General features: G+C 38.1%; 1 protein-coding gene across 29 annotated transcripts in view; it reads left to right on the top strand.

Moving 5' to 3' along the window:
* DLG2 (discs large MAGUK scaffold protein 2) overlaps positions 1-20622 on the top strand; it is a 1055297-nt gene that overhangs the window by 636233 nt on the left and 398442 nt on the right. For all 29 annotated transcript variants that reach the window (XM_074860344.1, XM_074860343.1, XM_074860342.1 and 26 more), the window contains one exon: positions 15771-15821. In XM_074860344.1, the coding sequence (XP_074716445.1) occupies positions 15771-15821 (51 nt within the window). The remainder of the gene's footprint in view (positions 1-15770; positions 15822-20622) is intronic.

Raw genomic sequence — 20622 nt, 5'->3', positions numbered from 1 at the left:
CAGATGCATTCCTTTGACCCTGGATAACCTAAGAAATAGAGAAGGTAACAGTACTGAAGAGAAAACTAGTTTTAATGAAAAGTGGAAGAGAAAAATATTGGTTTCATGTCTTATTGGAAATTGAAGGGCTTAGTTTCTATGATGCTTCAGTCTTTAAAATGAGATATATCTGAAATTTATTTTACGAGAACCCTTCTTTGTAATTTTAAGGATATTTATTTTTTATGTCTAGAATTGATTGGTGTTTTGCTTTGCAAACTACCTCTTAAAGTTCAGCCAAGGCAAGGTTGCTGTTATCCTGGCAGTACATAATGCAACATTAGTAATAACACTGGATAGAAAAAATTTCCATCCCTTTTATGTATTGCTCTTAATGTTACCTACTGCAGTTTTTATAGGAGAGTTTTTCACATTATGTATGTTAACTTTTTTAAAATTTTAGAATAGCTGCAGTGTGTTCTTACTCTTTTCCTACACCTATATAATAAATCAGAATTTATTGAATATGAACACAATTTCACTTTAATAAAAATGCAAAATTAACCATTTTAATTCCCTCTCATTTCCCCCCATTGTTAGCCAGGGATTAGCTGATCCGTGCTGTAAAACTAACACACTTCAGCACAGTTTCAGGAAATGTTATGAAGTAAAGTCCCTACTGTTGCAAGTTGTGAGTGTTGACTGTTTTGGAATGTGACTCATTTCTAATCCACATTTTACATAATAAAAACCCATGCTACTTTTAATGCAGTGATCTGGTGAATCAGCCTCAATGGTAAATTATATTTTTAATCAGTGTTTAGATGACCGCGCTTGCTGCATATAGTAGCAAACCCAAACATACTACATATAATATCTGTTTTCCTGATCTTAATAATCCCAGCTCTCATGATTTTCTATAGAAGATTGACTTAGTTTGAGGGTAATAGAAGGTAAAGATGCCTACATGAGATAAATTTCTACTTTGTGGAGATTATTAATACAAAGAAATGACAACTGAAGTGCATTTTTTTTGTATCTTACATTAATATATTCAATCAGCTGTCAAGTGATTTGTACCTGTAAATTGTTATGCATAAAGAGAGCAGTGGTTTAAAACTTTGGATTCTTTTTAGTCATAAATTATTTGTGCTGAATATGTGATGTTTTTTGTTAGCTAGGAAGAAAACTTCACTTTATTGGATTTTGGCAAGTATGATTGTTTCATTCTTTACACAGCTTAATTGGGCTGTAGTGTGGTCATAACAAAATTAATCTTGTATAATGTCCAAATTCAGGACTTAGACTTTGCAAAGGTGATGGAAAGGTGAGCACAGCACACTGCGTTTGTCTTGAAACTACTGATCTATAATAATTTTTGAAATAATGTGCAGTGTACAAGGTTGATTAATCACTCTGATTTCACCATCATCTTTCTCTTTAGTAGAAGCAGATTGCTGTCATCTTAACAGTGCTATTTCTTAATCTATAAATTGTAAAAGTCTCCGACTGTCCAGATGACCTCTTGTTATTCCCCCAGAGGAGGACAAACCTAATTTGCAGCTGGTGCTTTCAATACTGTTTCATTTCTTTTTAGAGGCATTGTGTATTACTTTGAAGTTTGTTTGTAAAATAAGTCAGAGAAGTGCTCCTCTTTCATTCTCCAGGCATTTGAATTTCATGTAGAAGGACACAAATATATTCTAGTTTATGAAACATCTTTTCAAATATCTTGACATTGTTGAAAGATGTTCATCTTTCTTTCAAAATAGGGACCAATCTCCAGGACCCATTGTCATGACTTAAGGAGACTGATCTCACCAATAAGACAGGTTGGTCTTCAGTCAGGACTGGGCACCCCCACTTCAACTACATGTCTCAATGAACCTTATCTCTGTATGCAGACCTATTGGAGAAAAATAAATGATACTTGACTTTCTACCCAGTTCTTGAATTCCACATATTATTTTTTTATTTTTGGCTGTACCTGAAACCTAGTTAATTTATAGTTTTTAGGCATTCCCCTGCTTTACTAAAGTGAAAGCTTTAATATTGTATATGTTTGCCATCATATACACTTTGAACATAGTTTCTTATTTCCAGGTCTCTTTCTAGCCATTGTCCTTTCCCTGCCAGTCTTAGTGTAGAATGACTCAAAAAGATTATGAGAATAACTTTCCCTGTCACATTTTTAATCTTTCTGCTTTGGTGAAAATAGGGGAGACATAGAAATGAACATGAGCCTGCAAAGTTAAACAATTTTTTTCTCAGCCTTGCATTGCGTTGTGGTCTGTGATAGCAAAAAATAGTATATTTGCAGTACATATGCATGATGTTAGGGGGTTGCTGAATTTGGTAGCCTGACAGAGGCAAGGCTGTTGCAACTCCATGGCGCAATGTCCAACCAGTAGCAAGGCCGAGACTGTATTCCCAGTAAGCACATACATGAACAGGACATCTATAGAAGTGTACACATGGCTGAACAGAACAACACAGATGCAGGCAGCACTCGCACAAACAAAAGCACCACCAATGGCCTCATCGTGTCCCCCTTCCCATATGTATGTATATATACATATGTACAGTGTGAAGACTGTCAGTACACACACACACAGTTACACACACATCCCTGGCTACTCACCAGCTAGCCCAGCTTCATGTTTGCTGGCAATCACCCACCGCCATACGCACCCTCACACACCCCAGCTGCTGGTACCAGGGACCCCCGTACACAGACACACACACACAGAGAATAGAACATCCCTCATCCAAGGAAATGGGTAGAAATGGAGTTTAATAGAAGACACAACAGATGATGCTCAGCAGGCGCAGGGCACAGACAGGGAAGCACACTGACCAGCCCTGTTTACATGTGACTGGCCCCTTTTATCCCCTTACCCCTTTGTTTTCCCATGCTTCTCCCTCTCCAAACCACCTTTATCCCTCCTTTTTCCACACCTTTGCTTCCTTCCCTTAAAATCTCATAAATCTTTTTACAATGCTGAGATGCTAGTTCCCTACATCCCACAGTGTGTCCCACCCCCATAGGCAGCAATACCCTCTCCAGACTAAGGTGTTCTCCAGTTGGCCCATGGTGCTGTGTGTCACCCTTAGCCCATGGGTCTGAGGCTTTCCTGGGAGGGGACGGGTCTCTGACAGGGTTATAGGGGTTTCTCCACCTGCCCTTATGCCTCTGTGCTCGTGTGTGTGAGCATCTTTGGTGGGATGATAGCTCCTGTGATGAGCCTGGGAGCAGCCAGGCAGCGTGTTATTTGGGCTCGCTCACCTCCCACCTACTCTCTGTGTTCCTTTCTGGGGATGAGCTTTTAGCACATACACTAACATAACAGATTCGAAATATGCAATAGGGCAGGAAAAATAATTAATCCTGAAAAATAACACATCTGTGGAGCAGACATGATAGAGCATGTACAGCATAGTAAAGCCCAGGAATGCCTGTTTAGTGGCCTCATGGATATTAGAGAATTTGATGTCCAGGACATATATTGTACACAAAATCTACCTACGATCATCACTGACCACTAACTTTATTACGTATTGGTGAGATAAGAACCAGAATATTTTCCAAATCTCTGCTGCCAAATAGTTTATACTTTAGAGGTGGAAGTCATAGGTTTCATTATGTCAGGAAGCCTATGGAGAACATACTAAAGATACTTCATATAATTGGTAAATTATACTCTACTTCTGAAAAGGGATGATGCAATACTTGACATTTTAAAGTGGTTTTGCATAACTTTAAACATTTTCAAAGTGTGTTGCAATGTGTATTTTAGTCTATTAAAAATATTCTTAGAATATTTTTTCTGACATAGGTTTTTTTCCAACATTGCTTTCTTAATTTGAGGGAGCTTGTTGTGCAGTGCAAGCTTTTTGTGCTTGTTTTAAAGAGCATTATGTGTCAGCATTTTTCTCAAGCTTTCTTTTGGCTTTTTCCTCAGTGCTTCAGTAAAGCATCTCTGCTGTTATATGCAGTCATTAGTAGATAACCCTAAACTCATAATCTTTTTTTTTTAGAATACTGAGGCAATGCATAGAAATTATTTCAAAAGGAACATTCAGGTTCACCTTTCAAGATTTCATCTTTGTATCGGAAATGAAACTGAAGGTGGATGAAAATGATTTTTCCGTCTCTCCTTAGATTTAAGTTGAAGATATTTTTATGAAAAACTGAAATTTTTCTCAAACTGAGGCAAAACAGTTTTTCCTACCAAGAAAACAGAGAAGCATTTGGAATAATTTGCTGAATTTTGGCTAGGCTTAGATTGTGACTGGTGATGATCAGTCATGCTGTATTAGCTGCTTCTCAGGGTGTGCACTGTTAATCCCTGTGAAGAACAGTTACATCAATTTTCTTTCCCTGAGCTTGTGAGGAGGACAGAAAACAACTTTGATTTTGTCTCAGCCATTCAGATTGTCTTTTTTTTTTTCTTTCTGCAGCAAAATTAATTGGCCATGAGGGAGCCGTTCTGCTGTGCTTTTAGTTGTAGAGTGCAGAGGACTGTGGCTCCCTGCCCATACATACAATAAAGAGACTTCCAAGATTTTAAAAGAAATAGCGAACCTTTCTGCTGCTATAAAAATGCTTGTAAAGAAAGTGATTCATGTGTAAAAAGCTTGTTCTGTGGAATACATTAATGTTCATTTATAAATTTACATATACTTTATTTATGTGGATATTACTTATTAGTCATTTTTATTATTTGTGCAAGTATTTTCTTTACCTTTTCAGGTCTGCTCCCTCCTGCAGATGTAAGTACATCCACAGATGAATAAACGTAACATCAGTTACACTAGTACAAGCCCAGAGACACCAATGGGATTGCACCAGTGTTACTGAGAATACAGTTTAGCCTTCAGTGCTTGTGCTCAAGTTAACACATGAGAAGAAGAGAACCCAGGAGTATTCATTCATTGTGGTTTGTTTATGGACAATGGGGTGAGAGAGCAGGAAAAGGAGTATTAACTCTCAAAGGTAAACAAAGGTGCTGGGAGACAATTTTAGGCACAAAAGTATTGAAGAGGCAGACAAAATATCCTATAGACATCTGGGAGATCACAATCGCTAGCCCTTGTTCTCATGGGGGACTTCAACTTCCCAGGTATCTGCTGGAAATACAATACAGCAGAGAGGAAACACTCCAGGAGGTTCCTGGAGCGTGTGGAAGATAACTTCCTGACACAGCTGGTGAGAGAGCCAACTGGGGAAGTCACCCAGCTGGACCTGTTGTTTGTAAACAGAGAAGGACTTGGGGGTGATGTGATGGTTGGAGGCTATCTTGGGCATAGAGATCACGAAATGATGAGTTTTTGATTCTTGGAGAAGTAAGGTCAGCAGAACTGCCACCTTGGACTTCTGGAGGGAAGATTTTGGCTTGTTTAGGAGCCTGGTTGACAGAGCCCATTGGGAGGCAGTCCTGAAGGGCACAGGAGTCCAGGAAGGCTGGACATTCTTCAACAAGGAAATCCTAAAGGTGCAGGAGCAGGCCATCCCCATGTGCCGAAAGACGAGCTGGCTGGGAAGAAGACCAGCCTGGCTGAACAGAGAGCTTTGCTGGAACTTGGGAAAAAAAGAAAAGTTTATGACCTTTGGAATAAGGGGCAGGCAACTCAGGAGGACTGCAAGGATGTTGTGATGTCATTCAGGGAGAAAATCAGAACGGCCAAAATCCAACTAGAATTTCACCTGGCTACTGCTGTAAAAGACAATAACAATGTTTCTATAAATATTGTATGTCCTGGTTTAACCAGGATAGGGTTAAGTTTCCCCAGCAGTGGGGGGGAGCTCTAGCCGGGTTATTCAGATACCATGCGGAAGTCACATCCTGGCAGGTCACATTTCCTGGCGCGGAGCGCGGTGCACTCGTGGTTTTGTACATCGTGCTTCAAACTGCTGTATTTGGTAGCTCTTTTGCTCTGTTCATTGCTATCACTATTACTGTTATTGTTATTGTTGTTGTTGGTTGTGTTGCTATTGCACTGTTGTATTAAACCTTTCCTTAGTTCAGTCTTGGGGCTTTGTATTTCACTCCCTTTGTGGGGGAGGGGCAGCGGCCGCGTGGTCTCAGACCCTGGCAGGGGCTAAACCACCACAACTGTAGCAACAAAAGGAGGGCTAAAGAGACTCTCCATCCTTTATGGGATGTGGGGGAAACATAGTGACAAAAAGATGAGGAAAAGGCTGAGGTACTTAATGCCTTCTTTGCCTCAGTTTTTAATAGTAAGACCCGTTGTTCTCTGGGTACCCACCCCCTGAGCTGGAAGAATTAAGCCCCCCTAACCCAAGGGGAAATGGTTAGTGACCTGCTACACCACTTAGACACACACATGTCTATGGGGCTGGATGGGATCCACCCAAGGGTACTGTCGGAAGTGCTCACTGAGCTACTTTCCACCGTTTATCAGCACTCCTGGGTAGCCAGGGACGTCCCAGTTGACAAGGTTAGAAAATGTGACACCCATCTACAATAAGGGCCGGAGGGAGGATCTGGGGAATTACAGGTCTATCAATCTGATGCTGGGGAAGGTTTACGGAGCAGATCATCTTGCTTGGCTACGAGTGCACATTGCTGGCTCATAGTCAGTTTTCCATCCACTAGTACCCCCAAATCCTTCTCTGCAGGGCTGCTCTCAACCCACTCATCACCCAGCCTGTATTTGTGCTTGGGTTTGCCCCACCCATGTGCAGGACCTTGCACTTGGCCTTGTTGACCTTCATGAGGTTTGCACAGGCCCACCTCTCAAGCTGGTCAAGGTCCCTCTGGATGGCACATCCCTTCCCTCCAGCCTGTCGACTGCTCCACACAGCTTGGTGTTATCGGCAAACTTGCTGAGGGTGCACTCGATCCCACTGACCATGTCACAGACAAAGATGTTAAACAGCGCCGGTTCCAATACCAACCCCTGAGGAACACCACTCATCACTGCTCTCCATCTGGACATTGAGCCATTGACCGCAACTCTTTGAGGGCGACCATCCAGCCGTTTCCTTATCCACCGAGTTGTCCATCCATCAAATCCACGTCTCTCCAATTTAGAGACAAGGATGTTGTGTGCAGCAGTGTCAAAAGCTTTACACAAGTCCAGGTAGATGATGTCAGTTGCTCTTCCATTATCCACCAATGTGTAACCCCATCATAGATTGTCCCCCTGTACTTGGCACTGGTGAGGCTGCACCTTGAATACTGTGTTCCATTTTGGGCCCCTCACTACAAGAAAGACATTGAGGTGCTGGAGCATGTCCAAAGAAGGGCAACGAAGATGGTGAAGGGTCCAGAGCACAAGTCTTATGAGAGGCAGCTGAGGGAACTGGGGTTCTTCAGCCTGGAGAAAAGGAGGCTCAGGTGAAACCTTATCACTCTCTACAGCTACCTGAAAGGAGGTTGTAGCAATGTGGGTCCTCTCTTCCCCCAAGTAACAATCAATAGGACAAGAGGAAATGGCCTCAAGTTGCACCAGGGGAGGTTTAGATTGGATATTAAGAAAACTTTCTTCACTGAAAAGGTTGTCAAGCATTGGAACAGGCTGCCCAGGGAAGTGGTTGAGTCACCATCCCTGGAGGTACTTAAAAGACGTGTAGATGTGGTGCATAGGGACATGGTTTAGTGGTGGACTTGGCAGTGTTAGGTTAATGGTTGGACTTGATCTTAAAGGTCTTTTCCAACCTAAATGATTCTATGATTCTATATGAGTCAGAGTATGTTGTCATTTAACAAACTGCAAGAGATTAGATTATGTTGGTTGTATATTTATTTATTGAGGAAAAGGGGCATGCCCATTATGTGTATTATATATATTTCATTATATGATTGCTATATAAATATGTCATGGATATCAAAGAATGCTGTAAATTATTGCTGTTCTTTCCTTGCCTAAAATTTTGCCAGTTAGTGTGCTATTGATTTCTCCCTAAAACTGAAAGAAAATTTTATCTTAAGTGTTTAAATGAATCAAACTTAACCCACCGTTTATGTATTAATGTCTGCCTTTTGAACCCTCTAACTACAGTTACCAACCTTTTAAATAAAATTATGCAAATTACAGCATTAAACATTATTAAAATAACCTTTTAAGTCCCAAGTTACAAGTACTTCATAATCTTTGTTGATGAAATAAGGTCAATCAAGCAACAGCAATTTTCCATTTTTATGTATCTTGTGCACAGAATGAAATATTACACAGGAAAATAATTTCTAGAAATGTATGAACTGCTCAGACTGTTGAAAAGTTTGATGGATTTTCTTCTAAAACTGAAATGGACCAGAGATATAGGAACCTGACAAACTGATAGTTTATGATATCTCATATGTTATGGTGTCAGCAATGGCAGAAGCACAGAAGAAAATGAAAGGCAGAGTGACTGTGAGCTTCTGAAGCTGTGTAGTAAATGACCTGAATTGCACAAGAAAGAATGTAATTTTCTGGAAAGAAATTACTGTATCCTGTTCTCTGGAATACACTGTTTCAAACTCCTGCACTGATGCATATTATAAATTTAAGATACAGAAATATAAGGAATTTTACAAAATTATCTTTTTAGGATGCAAATCCTAAAAGTCTAAGGTGTCTCTATATAGTCAGTGGGTGGAGACAGGTTCCTCCAATGGCAATTCCATTCGAAGAAAAGACTAAGGCACATGGCATGAATCACCCCTCTTGATTCCTCTCTCCAGTTACTGTAAAAAAAAAAAAGCCTTGACAACTGCTTAACTTAGATTTCTACCTATTAGTTAGCTAATATGATGGCATATGAATGTCCCTTAGTGTAAGGGAGAAGGTTGTAAGTACAAAAGCTGAAATTTGCATTCTTCTTCTTTTGTTGATACTAATTTTGTACAATTTGGAAGTGCTAGCCTAAACAGAATTCACTCATGTATGTCATTTCATATCCAATTACTGTGAACCCCATTTGAAATCATGATCTGCTCCATGGGAGTTTTGTGATGGGTCTGCATTATATATATCGAGTCCTTACACTTTCAAACACTTTTCTTATGTGGTGTATATGGCCAACATCAGAATTCAAACAAAACAATGAGAAGATGAAGGAAAATTTGATGGCTCACATTGTAAAGAACAGTGTTACCACATAACATGTAAACCACATAAAATAAGAATAATACCTAGGAGGAAGGTATCAAGATATATGTTTTTCGGGCTGTAGAAAGTGTCAGATCTATGGAGATAAAACAGCTAAAAGAAATCTAAATTGTTGCTGAATAGGGGAAAGGATTGTGAGGAGTGAGAGCAGCAAGTAGGGGAAATCAGAAGAGAATCCCTTATTTGGACAAGATTTTGAAACTATGGTTAAGCAGGTGAAGCATACTAGTGAAAGGAATCAAGGTACATGGAGTGTATGAGTGACTTAATAGGAGTTATGGGAGAAGATTACATTAAAAGATTAGATGGAAAAAATGAGAAGGTGGAAAGCTAATAATGAATAATCCTCTGGATGAAGTGGGGTTAGATAAAGTATGCTTGATTTGGTATGTATATGCATGCAGCTGTGTGTGAGAGAAAAGAAGAGATTTGGAGGTAGTAAGAAGAAAGAAACAAGTAAAAAACATGAAAAGGATGAAAATTGGAGAAAACAGTGGAGGCTGAGGTGGAGACATGAGAAGTTGTGATTAGAGTTAGGGAATGGTGATTCACAATAGATACAGAAAACATGATTTTATTCTGAACAAGATGTGAGAAATGAGGTAGGGTAAGATAAAGTCAGGGATTTGGGAATCCACCAGAGAAGAGTGATAATGGTTACTTGCTAAATGGGTATTTTCTCCAAGAGGATGAAAACAAGTGAACCCAGGATAACAGTGAGGGAGGAATAGAGAAAAGGAAGTGAAGAAGGTGACTGACTAAAAAGACCTAGAAAAGGATATAGGAGACATCTAAGAAGAAAAGAATAACCAAAAAAAGCACTCTTTGAGCAGGATACAAGTTGATCATGACTGTGCTGCAGATCTTTACAGGTGTTGAGCAAGAGCTGGATTTGGCTTCTTGGAGCTCTGCTAATTTTGTGTTGAGGGTGATATCTTCCCTAAAGGATGTACAGTGACTGGTGGTCGAGTACTCTGTAGGCATCTGTGGAAGGATCCATAAATCAGTTGCACATATAAGAACTATTCCTGATAAAGTATAAATTCCTTTCAAAGCCATATGGTCTTTCACTCTTCATTTTTCACACCAGAACAATCATATTATGACAAGAAAGTTTTAGGTTATGGTAAATTTTCATTCAAAGGCCTTAACATATTGTACTTGTTTCCTAAAGAAACTATGGGTGAAAAGAAGGAAGTGGGCATAGTTATGCACTGTGATTAAAAATAGATGTGGGGTATCTTCTATAAAAAGCCCATAAAATACACTCACTCACATAGGTAAAGAAGAGTGGCATGAAAAACCTTCTGGCAGCATCATATTTTAAATCAGAGAAAAGAGGTGACTGTTTTCTGTATGTTTATATGTAGTAGGAAAGGAAATTTTTAATGCTCTTGGAAAACAATATCAAAAGTACAACAGCAGGTTTCCTTTTACAATTAATGAAGAAATAACCTAAATCTGGAGATGGCAAAGTGCTAAATAAGAGTCACTCTTTGGTCTTGCTGATAAAACAGAAATCACGAAGGGCTATTTAAATCTTATTAAATTACGCAAATGGCCTTGATGGTTCTGAAATGTAAAATGGACAGTCTTAATTATGCAGCAAATTAGACATTTTTAAAGGACAAATATATCCTAGGGTTACTTGTACAACAGGAATTTGACATTCTAGTCTGGTGAGGTTTGGGTGGTTAGGCAACTGGTGAAACCTTACAGCCAAAAGAATTAAATTTGCATGTTGAGTAAAAATCAGTGGCAGGGTAGTTATCTTCCTATGTGTATGATAATAGAAGTAGAAGAAGCAGTATTCTTTCTTGAAGACAGCTGAAAAACAATATCCAATTAAATATAATTAAAATCAGTTTTGTTTGTAATAAAAGTCTACAGATGTAATTTTTAGGCAAAACAATCTCTTCTTGAAAATAAGACTAAGCATAACAAACAGCTCTAGTGACATAAATTTTATTAGAAAGAATAGGTGCAGCAGTTTAGAAATATTACAGTTGTAATAACTGTAAGTGTTTTAATGCTGTTGTTGCCACTATTGTGATACGATTCTTATCATTAAAACTCATATGATGACATCTTTATCTTATTGAGTGGGTGGATGAAGCTGTAGAAGTGTAGAAGTATAACAAGGAAGAATTGGGCAGTGCTTACTTGTTTGAGTGTAAACAGGTCTATCAAATCAAATAATTGCAGAAGTATAAAAAGAGTATCAAATTATTATTATGAGAAAAAACATATCTATAAAAGTCTTAACAAAGTGACAGAGTATGTGAAAATGAAAAACCCAACAGAGTATTTTTCTCAAGGATTTTTGAGAATCTATCATAATCTGTAGAACTGATTTTAATTAAGGGGCTACTTCAGCTGCTTATGTCATCCTAAAGCTGCACTAATTGAGAGAAACTTCCTGGAAAGTCAAAGTAAAGTTCTTCACATAAAGGAACAAAGAAATGTTAGTTTGTCATGTCCTTATTTTGGTGTTCTTTGTGCTGGGCTTTATTTCAGGTTTTTCACAAAATAGTATATAAAAAACTCTTTTTACCTGTTCCTTATTTCTCATTCTCCTGAAAGAACATGTCATCTGAAGATGACTAGTTCTTTCTTCTTAGAAAGATAAGCGAACTCTAATAGGGATCAGAGCTTCACCAGGAAATCTCTCTTGAATGCTGGACTCTAGATAGTTAGCAAACGTTACATCTCTTTCTTAAAGACATTTTCTTGTCAAAAGTTTGGGAGTCCTCCAGTGTAACAGGTGCAGCTGTAAATGAAAGGCAACTGTTACCTTGCCTTTGCACGTAGTTTCTTTCAACATTGGGACTTAACTGTATTATCATAACTTACTCTACAGGGGCTGTAAGTTCATCACACTCTGGATCACAAACATATGTAAGGTCAGGAGACTGAGAAGCCTTCTTGCATCAGATGTGTATGTTGGTGATGCTGTTCCTGAACAACAAGGCAACAAAGGCCCCCAAAGTTATCTAAAGGTTTCGTGCAGACCTGTTCCTTGTGTAGCACTTATTTATTTTTGCCTCGGTCAACAGTATCTTTTTTTGTTCTGCTGGAAATAAAGCATGTTCCTGGATGAGACATATTTTAATTCCAGACTCTGTGCCTTGAAGAAGGGATGTGGTGGATTGTGTCTTCCCATGGACCTCATCTTGTGCATTTTACCCACTTCTGCCAGAGTCCTCTGGGCCTGTTACTGTCAACTCTTTCTCCAAAGAGAGGACATCAGTATCCTGAATCAGAGAGGGAAGCCAACAGCAATGTATCTTGGCTTTGAGCTTTTGGAGAAGGGGAGAGAATGAATTGTTCCTTGTGGACATCCTAACCGGTTGGACTTGTGGGAGCAGGTGCTGGATATCATGCTGTGCATGTGCTGCCAATTACAGGTGCAGACAAGCCCAAAAAAGCAATTGGAAAAGCTGCTAAACCAGAGATCTGGCCTTTCGCTGGTGTAAAATTATGAAAGACATATGGCATCCCTTAGCAGAACTTTCTTACCAGTCTATAGTTAGGAGTAATGCAGAGAAAACAGATTTAAGGGAAGTGCTCACCAAACTTTACACATCGTTTTTAAACTCTATTTGTATGTAGTGAAAGGAAACCTCAGAGGCACAATTCATCTAGCCTACCTGAGGTTTCTAGTGTAGGATGAAATAAATTAAGACCTAAAAGTGCCTGTTTCTTTTCACTGAGTATAAAGAGAGCTAGACGACTACCTCACATTTCAGCATCATAAATATCAAAATTTAGTTGAGATTAAAGTTATCTGTTGTGTCAACCTTGCACTCCTGAAAGATGGGAAAGAATATTTCCAAACTGACTTGGAAATGCTGATGATTACTTTGACTGTGGAGGAGAAGAGAAAACCATATGAAAATGTTTGGAATTTTTCAGTTATGTAAAATCATACAGGCCATAGTAAATATTGCTGTGTGTTCTTGCCGCAATCTAATATAAAAGCAGAATTCAGAAAACTCATGTAAAGAGAGACATCGGAACAGGTTCCCACTGCTTGCAAGAAATTTAAGTTGGAGATTCAGACCGCTTGTTCAGGTGCTTTGTCAGGCCAGAGACTGTCAAGTTAAAAAGGGCAAAAACAGAGGGTATGTCTGTATGCTGCTAAATGAAGGGACCGACAAACCAGTTCCAGCACTGGAGCCATGATTCTCCTCCTGCTTAACTGTTGGCTCACTCCTTGGCTATTTGTTTCCAGCAGGCTCCAGACAGAAACAGCCTTAAGCACTGAGACTTGGCTGAAAATTGACTCTAATTTAGCAGTGTAGGCGCAGCCAGGGAGTCTAAATATGAAATAAAATGGTGCTAGCAATGAATGGTACTGTATACATCATCATTCCACCTGCCTCAGGTAGGTGCAATATCTTATTAGATCCTTTACAAAATAACTGCATTGGTCTTCTGAGCAACCAGCAAGAAAAACAGGGCAGTGAACTGCATATGTAGATATAGATGCTTAAATAACAAAAGGAGTTGGATCAGGGTCAACTTTTTAATTCTTATCATCCCTGCTGCTATGGAACCTGATAATGGATCTCTTCTGCGATTAATGGTAATTTGAACTGAAGACCTTTTTGTAATCGCGGCTGTGGATGATAAAAGGAACCCCTCAGATGACCATAATCAAGATATTGTTTGTGTGCACATACAAATTGAGTATTCAGCTTATGTTTTCTCCTTTCATCTTTATATAGAGGTTGCTCACTTCTCATGTCCCTCTTTTTCTCATTTTGCTGCACTAACGAGTTTTTAATGCAAAGGAAAAGTGATTATAAGCAGTGAAGCAAAGACAGCTTTATAGAGCAAGACTGAGGAATTGAAGACATAGATCAGAGCTATCCACCAACCTAAGATAAAAGAGAAGTTCATGAAAACAGAGACATATAGATAGCTTTGATTTCATTATCATTAGACAAGAAAAGATGAAAAATGGAATAGCTATAAAGCTGTTCATACCTAGTAAGTTGCCTATATTAATAAAAGTCTATGCAAAAAGCATTAAAGTGATAACATAGAACAGGAAAATATCCTATAGTAAAATTTTTGTGCATATCTCTTTAGTGTAAAGTGATTACCAAATTGTAATAATGTAAAAAAGACAAATATTATGTATGTATTAAATATTTTATTCACTGATGCTGTGTTTTTGTTTCATTGTTAAGCATGGATTATTTGTTTGGACTTTTCTCCCTCTCCCTCTTTCCTTTTGAACACAGATTCTGGGGATTGTATTTCTGTTACTGATTTCATGGTTTATCAGATCTTGAACTGCAGACAAATAGTTGGTGGCTTTTATAGGAAGCTTTTGTTTGGTAGATACATGTACCTAGTTATAATATTCACAAGAGAAGCACCTAATTGCATTTGAAAGGTGCTTGACTAGATAAAGAATGATTTGTGTACAGTGTTTTGTGATTGCAGTTAGAAAGCTAATATAGAAAATTAGCAGCTGGGAGTGGGGAGGAGTAATAAATGTTCTTGTTCTGAGAAATAACAGATTTGTTCCTCCTAGATTAGGTCAATCTTAATGCTTCAATTCAGTCTTGCTCTTACAAAATATATTTTTTTTCATTAAGTATAAATTAAGTAAAGCACTAAAGCAAAACTGTTTTCCAGCAAATATCCTATCATCACAAAAACGAAAATGGCATGATTCATGGGCAATACCTATTGTTATTGATTAATCAATATTTTCTGGCCAAATAAAAAAATGGCTGACTAGCTGTAGTTAAGGGACACTTTGAAATTCTCCTCAGATTTTAATAGAAGTATTTTCATTACTCTGCAGTTTACTTAGAATATAATCAGCTTTTGTAGCTTTCTCAGATGCCGTACACTACCCATTTAAGAAATGAGGAAACTAAGAAAGGGATATTAAGTGAGTTGCCTAGAGGGACAGAAAAAATCCATGTCAGACTGGAACAAGGTTTCAGAATACTGCTTAAATCAGTGTCATGTCTTCAGCTGATAGATTTCTTGTCCAGTGCAATCCATTTTGGTGCTCTACATTTTGTAGCTTAATTTATTTTGACACTGAAACTCGGCGTAAGAATTGCATTAACATTCTGTGCCTTTTTGCCATTCAGCTGTCTATTGCAAAGGTCCTCTGTCATGTTCTTGCCCTAGGTTAATATAGTAAACAAGATGTATTTCGGTATATGTATCAGTGAGTGATTTTTACATAAGTACTATGAATTTCCTGTCTGTTGTTGTACTGCACAGTAAATTGGAGCTCGTAAGGCAATGAATAATTAATCTTTCTTCCATTTGTGAGAATAATTTTTAGAAACAGGTCTTCTATTTTTGACATGAAACTATTACCTTGGAAACTATTTAAACATTTGCATAAAGTCCACGAAAACACTACATAAAATACCAGTCCTATTATGTAAGTGGCTTAGTTATCCACTATTTAGTGTTTTCCATGCTGAACTTCTACTGTTTTCAAGTTTATAGTCTTGATTACATGCCATTTAAGACAAAGGGGAGCTAAGTAGGCTATAATTTAGATAGCCTCACCTATATGTTGAAAAATGTGCTTCAGTAAACTCATCATACTGGAATATCTGTACAATATCCCTACCAAATTACCTTCAGTGTGCATTTAAGGAATTTTCTGATTTTTTTTTCTTTAGGTCAATGGAACAGAAATTGAATATGAATTTGAAGAAATTACTTTGGAGAGGGTAAGTATAATTTATTCTTCTCTTAAGGGAAAAAATATAAACTGTAATAAAAATAATGCTATTACTTACGAAATTAAAAGTGGTTAAGAATGAAATTATTTCTATTTTGAATAAAGATGTTCACTCTTTATTACAAACTATGAAAATGTGAGTGATACAACTGGATAACCCCTTCATGTTTTTAAGAAGCTTCAGGTATACCTACTTGCAGATCAGAATCCAGAATGCTTTTTTCCCCCATAACTATGTCAGTGCTTGACTAGGTGTTTGATTATTGGGAAGAGCCCATGTGACTTGGTAACTCCCTTTTAGCTTGTGAACTGAAACTGTGGCATCTTTTCTCTTTTAACCTCCTTGATTTCCTTGTGTGTGTGCATAATAGAAGACATGGAGTTTTATACTACAAAACAAATATTGCAAAAGTGGTTTTAATGTTCAGGTGACTATATAAAAGCTGTAGACCATATCTATGTGTAAAGGATATGCTTCCACAAGTCTGAATTATGTGAGCTATAATCAGGGCTGGCAGTGAAGGCTTTGTTGGTAGTGTGGTGTAAAAGTAGCACAAAAAAAAGAGATAGTTAAAATTTGTGCTGCATAATATCTTCCTGGATTTGGTGTTTTTTCCTTGCCTTTTGGTTACGTAACTGTTTTCTTTAGACTGTGGACTTTCTTTGCCACAAGATCAAGACCAGATCGGCCGCATATTGTATGAGAAAGAAAGTATAAGCTTCCTTCTACATAATATGTTTGAATGCAAGGCCAAATTTACCAAGATGTGACTGATGCCATATGAACAAATGCCTGTAAGGTAGCAAATTACCATTAAATTAGATACTTAGATTATACAATTCATTGCACTTTTTCTGCATATTATATTTTTAATTGTCCAGGATAATGAATTCCATAACCATTCAACTTAAAGGGATACAAGTTTATGTTCTCATTGATTTGCTCTCTCAGGCAAATTATGAAAAAGCAATATATCTTTTTACCATAGCCATCCTCACAACAGATAACATGTAAGGTTATAGGCACTTTTTATCTACTGTCTCTCAACTTATTTGCGCACCACTAGTTATTCATTGGACTAGAGTTTCCAAAGGTCACTGAACAGAACACATGCCCCCTGGGTGATATTTTGAAAACCACTTTATTTTTAACAGATGTGTAAGTTATCAATGTACATACTGCAGAACGAATGTGATTTGCATCTCCTGTACCTGTCTGATATAGATACTTGGTTATTCGTAATTTAATACCACATAATATCAGTTAAAGACTGAACAGCAATAGCAAAAAAAAGCTACAGATTTTAACGAAGGATATTTCACTTGTTTTCTGGATGCTGCTGAATCTGTGGCTTCTGATTATTACTGCTTGAAATGTTCTGTCACATGTATCAGTGTTTTGTCTCAAAGGCAGGGTACTGTGTCTGCTGGTTTCTGTGTGAGATATAAAACACAAGTGATTGCCTTTAAATAGCTGTCATTTATGTTAGACTAAAAGCATTTGCAGAAGAAAGACATTCTCCATGTTGATTACTCATTTTCTTCCACAAAACTGCTTTTAAAAATTAGATGGAAAATCATCTCCCTGTATTTAATGGCAAAGCTGCAAAATGTATTAAGGTTGCTGCTGCTGAGAGATAAAAATGTAGCTTGCCCATATCAAACAGTTGGTAATAAACTTTCCATTTCAGTCCAGTTATCCAAGTTACAGAATTCTGCATCCCCAAAACCATCAGATATTTTCTTCATGTCATTTATCCACATTTTTAAATAGTCAATATAATTTAAGGGATTTTACAACATAAAAGATAAATTGGTTGAAGGTGTATTAGGGCTTTTGTACTCTTTCCTGCTTTTTTTTTTTTTTTACAGCAGAATGAAAGGGAAGGTGGTAAAGAATTGAATACTTCAGAGCATCTCCCAGTCTCTATAGACTTGTCACAGACACTATCAATTTAATTGTAGGAGGTCACCTTCATGCATAGGTGACATGAATTTGTGGGATGTATTCCTGAAGAGTTACTGGCTTAGGTATGATCCTTACCCCAGGATGAAGAGATGGCTCCATCCCTTGGGTTAACATAGGACCACTGTGTGCATGTTGGTGAAATGCATCCCATGTGGAGCTGGGGAGCAGATCAGCAGGGTCTGAAAAATGCCAAAAGGAAACCCTGCTAAGGGACTGGGGGGATGGACAGTGCAGAGCTTGCTGAGCATCACCGAGCTGCCTGAGACCCAGCTGGTGTACCAAGAAATGGCTGCGAGGATACAGTGGGCTTGTGTAGAAAGCTTTTTTATTTTTTGCTCTTTGACGTAATGTTGTTCAGTTGTTTCTATTTAAAATGTTGTGTCCTAGTTTACAGTTTAACAAGATTTGTGGTTTGAGCTTAAAAAGCTTCAGTGAGAGCTCACAAAGAAGATGAATTTAAAGCTGTGATCAGTGCTGTTCCAGAAGTTAAGGAAGTTGTAAGTATGCCTCTGCCAGCCCCGCTCCTTAGTGGCTCTTATCCTTTTACTCTTCAGTTGTGCCAGCCACTTATCAGGTACCATCACCAATCCCTGAGCCCAGAAGAATCACTGTTAAGTAAGTGATCCTCATTCAGAGCTCTCATAAGAACCTACTTGAGTAACACAATTACACAGTTAGAAATCAAACAAATTCTCTTCTGTAAAAAAAAAAAAAAAAAAGACAATTTTAATTTCTTCAACTACCTCAGAGAATGTGTGAGTTTCTCTGCTAACTTACAGGCATAAAATGCAGATCCAGGTGTAGAGTAAGACTTGGTGATTTGTAATAAACTACAATGCCCAAATGCACACTTAGACAAAATTCCTTAAAGTAAGCCATTACCTTGCTCTAGCTTGAATATTAAAGATAACATAAAAGGAAACTCTGCATAAAATGACTCATATTAGTGCAATGATGTTAGTCTTCCATTGCTGCAGGACTTGAAAAATGCATCCAGTGCTATCAAGAGACCATTTGCACTTGTAAATCAGTGGTCAGTGTAAGAGACAACTGAATAGACTCTGTGACAAAGCCTAGCCTAACTTCACTAAGCTGGATGAAAGTTTTAATTTCATTGACTCCTTGGTACAGTGCTGTGCTTGGAGACATATGCTGAAGAGAGGATTTTTATAGAAGTTGATGGAATATCAACCAATATCAATAGTTACCTTGAAGAAGAGTAAAGAAAGACAGTGGGTCACTTGATGATTCATGTTGGATTCATGCTGAATTCAACATCTGAGTTCAGATCTCAGTACATTTTTGCTCATCTAACCTTGCCTATTCCTTAGATGTTAGAGAAAAAGAGGGCAGTTATGATTAGTAAAGCTGTTTTCACAGAATCTTTTGATGGTTCAGCATGTATTTTCATTCTGTATCTGTATAAAAAGTAAAATTATATTACTTTTTGTGGAATGGACTGGTTAGAAAAATTTAATTTTATGAACACTGGAATTAAAGACATCTAGTTCCTAGTGCATTTGCATCATGAGATTGACTGACCTTGGTATCTGAAGAGGTCAAGCTCAGACTGAGAATTTTCCCAAGGTTGGGACATGCATGAAGTGTCTCTATTTCTTTTTCTTTCATACTCCTGTGGATTCTCTGGCCTGTGATAACAATTCAGGTTACACCGCAGAATGTCTCTGTTTTTAATGAACCACATTGTTTTACAAAGTTTTTAGGAACTTCCTGTTTTGTTTCTTCCTCACTTTCTTTAAAAAAAATAAAGATATTCCAAAAGAGTAAATTCTCAATAATGATTTACCATCCGGGACTGTGCTCTGATAACTCTGATAAATTTTATTCTGTATCCACTACATGATCTGTTCAGTGGACGGACTAAAAATCTACTCTCTTTCTTCTCTCCTTTGACTTGACATTTCAGTGACATCCAGTGCCATGAGAAGATTTAATTTTTCTGGTTCAAGATTATTGTTCTTCCATATTTCCACCAAATTCAAGGGTCTGTTCAAATCTGAACTAGAAAGGCTAAAACTGTAATCATAAGTAAACTTAAAGGGCAAAATTTAAAAATCCTGAAGAAACAGTTGAAAAAACAATTCTTGTACCTTTTGATAGAGAAAGGAATTTATTTCAGGCCTGGGCTTTTATTTACTGTGGAGCCTTGTAAACATAAGAAATAATTACTACTGTACTATTAATTATGCTGGTTTCATCACCAATTTCCTTTCTGAAAATGCAGAAGCTTGCAAAAATATAAAGAAGTGCATTCCACTGAACACTGAAGAGCAGTGGGAATTGGATTGTATTCAATGACACAAGAATTTTAATTTGACTCAACGTCTTATTTTTATATCTATCTATCAATCTTGTTTTATCAGAGATCATAGAATTGTAGAATTGAAGAGTGGTTTGGGTTGGAAGGGACCTTTAAAGGCCATCTAGTCCAACCCCCCTGCAATGAGCAGGGACATCTTCAACTAGATCAGGTTGCTCAGAGCCCCGTCCAACCTGGCCTTGAATGTTTCCAGGGATGGGGCATCTACCACCTCTCTGGGAAACCTGTGCCATTGTCTCACCACCCTCATCGTAGAAAGTTTCTTCTTTTATCTAGTCTGAATCCCCTCTTTTAGTTTAAAACCATTACCCCTTGTCCTATCGCAACAGGCTCTACTAAAATGTTTGTCCCCATCTTTCCTGTCCTGGGAGTTTAAGTCCTGGGAGGCCGCTCTAAGGTCTCCCTGGAGCCTTCTCTTCTCCAGGCTGAACACCCCCAACTCTCTCAGCCTGTCCTCACTGGGGAGGTGCTCCAGCCCCC

This window comes from Strix uralensis, chromosome 2 (assembly GCF_047716275.1).
Source record: "Strix uralensis isolate ZFMK-TIS-50842 chromosome 2, bStrUra1, whole genome shotgun sequence".
NCBI classification, from domain to species: domain Eukaryota; kingdom Metazoa; phylum Chordata; class Aves; order Strigiformes; family Strigidae; genus Strix; species Strix uralensis.
The sequence above is the reverse complement of the archived record's forward strand: the minus strand, read 5'-3'. Positions and strand labels throughout refer to the sequence as shown.